The sequence below is a fragment of the Uranotaenia lowii genome, chromosome 2 (assembly GCF_029784155.1).
Source record: "Uranotaenia lowii strain MFRU-FL chromosome 2, ASM2978415v1, whole genome shotgun sequence".
Classification (NCBI taxonomy): domain Eukaryota; kingdom Metazoa; phylum Arthropoda; class Insecta; order Diptera; family Culicidae; genus Uranotaenia; species Uranotaenia lowii.
The window spans coordinates 195,451,354-195,453,983 of NC_073692.1; the positions used below are offsets into that span (position 1 = coordinate 195,451,354).

At 43.8% G+C, this 2,630-nt stretch overlaps 1 protein-coding gene across 1 annotated transcript; it reads left to right on the forward strand.

The window, feature by feature from the left end:
* Positions 1-299: 299 nt before the first annotated feature.
* Positions 300-1,243, forward strand: LOC129747257 (cuticle protein 8-like). Its single transcript, XM_055741366.1, has 2 exons — positions 300-438; positions 503-1,243. The coding sequence occupies exons 1-2, from the start codon at positions 427-429 to the stop codon at positions 1,097-1,099; spliced, it is 609 nt and encodes a 202-aa protein (XP_055597341.1). The 5' UTR covers positions 300-426; the 3' UTR covers positions 1,100-1,243.
* The last annotated feature ends 1,387 nt before the right edge of the window (positions 1,244-2,630 follow it).

The following is a 2,630-nucleotide window of genomic DNA, read 5'->3' on the forward strand; positions in this document are numbered from 1 at the left end:
CATTTACATACAATGAAACCTGATTTTATAATGTTACATTCCATTAACATTATCATTTAAAAATCTAATAAAACTGTTACCTGGAAAACTAAAAATCGATCAACTTTACACCTTTAGCGCCTTCTTTGGCTAGAACCTGTTTTGCTTAAGCAAACGCTATTAATTACGGCGTGGAAATTCGATCGCCCATTTATTTCGCATGTTTTTGTTTTGTTCCGGGGGCTTGTTTGGAGGTTTGGGCACGAACCATTCTGCACAGAGAAAATATGAAACACAGTTATCCTTGAAATCGACCGACAACGATCGAGTTGCAATTTGGGCTGCGGAGAAAATATTTCCCGTGTATAAAAGCGGAACCAATTGTTCTGGGCAGTATCAGTCAACCCTTATCAGTCCTTACTCAACTATTCTCCAGAATTCACCACAATGGCGTTTAAAGTGCGTGTTCTTTTCAAACGAAAGGTTCTTGAGCAATATTTAACAGCTTCCTTTGAATTTTCAGTTCGTCCTTTTGGCCACGCTGGTCGCTGCCGTTAGTGCCGGAGTCATCCCACAATACGGATACGCCTCATCGCACCAGACTGTCCAGCAGCATCACACCCCATCTTATCACTCGGTCGCTGCTCCAGTGCACCACGTGGCTGCTGTTCACGCTGCCCCAGTTCATCATGTTGCCGCCATTCATGCCGCTCCAGCCCATCACACTATCGTGAAGGAAGTCGAGCACCACGCCCCGGCCAATTACGAGTTCGCGTACTCTGTCCACGATGAGCACACCGGAGACATCAAGAGCCAGCACGAAACCCGCCACGGAGATGAGGTCCATGGACAGTACAGCCTGTTGGATTCCGATGGCCATCATCGTGTTGTCGACTATCATGCCGATCACCATTCCGGATTCAACGCCGTCGTTCGTCGGGAACCAACCCACGTCAAGGTCGCCCAGCCAGTGCACAAGGTCATCGCTCAGCCAGTGCATGTTGCCCATGTTGCTCCAGTTGCCCACCATCAGCTGTCCCATCACCAGATTGCCCCAGTTGTCCACGCCACCAGCAGCCATCATGGGCTGTCCCATTACAGCACCGGACATCATTACTAAGCTTGCTCCTACTAATGTAGGTCGGGAACAATTTATCTCAACTGATCGAATAGGTACCTGCTGTCGATAGTTACGTATACATAGTTAAATGAATTGTTAATGACAACGAATAAACCATAGATTCTTTGAATCTGTAAAATTCAACGATTGTTTGTTATTCATGGAGGTTTGTATGTTTCGGTGGCAATGTTTGAATTCAATCGAACAACTGCTTTTTTCTGAAAACTTAAATTGATAAAAAAAATATAATAAAATCTTGCGACGTGGCGCTCAAAGCGGTTGCTGTCTAAGTTGAAGAAGAAGCAACTGTTCGTCGTGTTCTCAGAAAAGAAACTTTTTTCGATATACCCGGGGTCCGATTCATGAAAAGATCAGTATATTTCACCCCTGAAGGCTAAGAATGTTTCTAAAATGTGAACTCAAGTAAACTACCCAGCAACTCACCGGAGTCATGATATGTACTTGGAGTGGTTGCTTTGAATGGATTGAAGATGCCTCCGGTTTTCATTAAAGTTAATATTGAAGTCTACATGGACAATTTCCAACAAGATGGAGCCCCATGCCATACCTCTAAATGAACCCAACTTGGCTGGAGGAAAAAAAATGATGTTGTAGCCAAAGGATCTTTGGCTTCCGAAGATTTCGGATTTGAACCTCTTCAACTATTTGATATGGACGTATGTTCAAGTGAAAGCCTGTGGATTTCATGAAAGTGTCGATTCTCTAAAGGATTTCATCTCTAAAGCATGGGCTTCAATGCCGAAGCGTATCCTTAATGATGAGTTAAAGGAATCTCTTCGAGCAAACGTCAAGTCTCATTGAGATCCTATATGTGTTTGCGTTTGTTTTTTTAATGTTAATCTTAAGTTTTCCACGTCATTTATTCAGCCTGTAAAGCCAAAATCGGCTAAGACGGTGTATGTCTCTTTTACAAAACGGATAGGCAAACATTGACAACGATTCGGAAGCCTCAAGTCAATCGTCGGAGTTGAACTGTCGACCGGAAACTACGTGGTAAGATTTTGAAGGCGATTAAGAGGAATTCCAATCTGTCGGACCGAAAATTCGGTGCTTTTTCATAGAACCGTGAGGAGAATTCGGCTCCTGGAAGGAATCAAGTCGTATCGAGCTAGCAAACAGCCAAATCGGACCATAAAACAGAATATTTAGTGTGGCCAAAATCCACGGAAGCTAGAAGACCAGGTGCTGACCAAGATCGACTGGTGTCTTCTGATGGACAAAGAAACCTTTGTCAAGGCTGAATTCGGACAAATCACAGGTCCAAAATTTATTTGCAACGACTCGGTGGAGTTTTCATTCGATCCCACGACCATCCCGTAATGTTTTGGCCAGATTTGGTAAGCTGTCTTTACAGCAAAGTCATTCAAGAATGGTATGCGGAGAAGGGGGTCCAGTTTGTTCCGAAAACCCTTAATCCACTCAACTGTCTTTAGTTCCGTCCCATTGAGAAATTCTGGGCAATCAAAGAGAGGAGACTCAAGGCAGAAGTAAAGGTTGTCAGAGACATTAA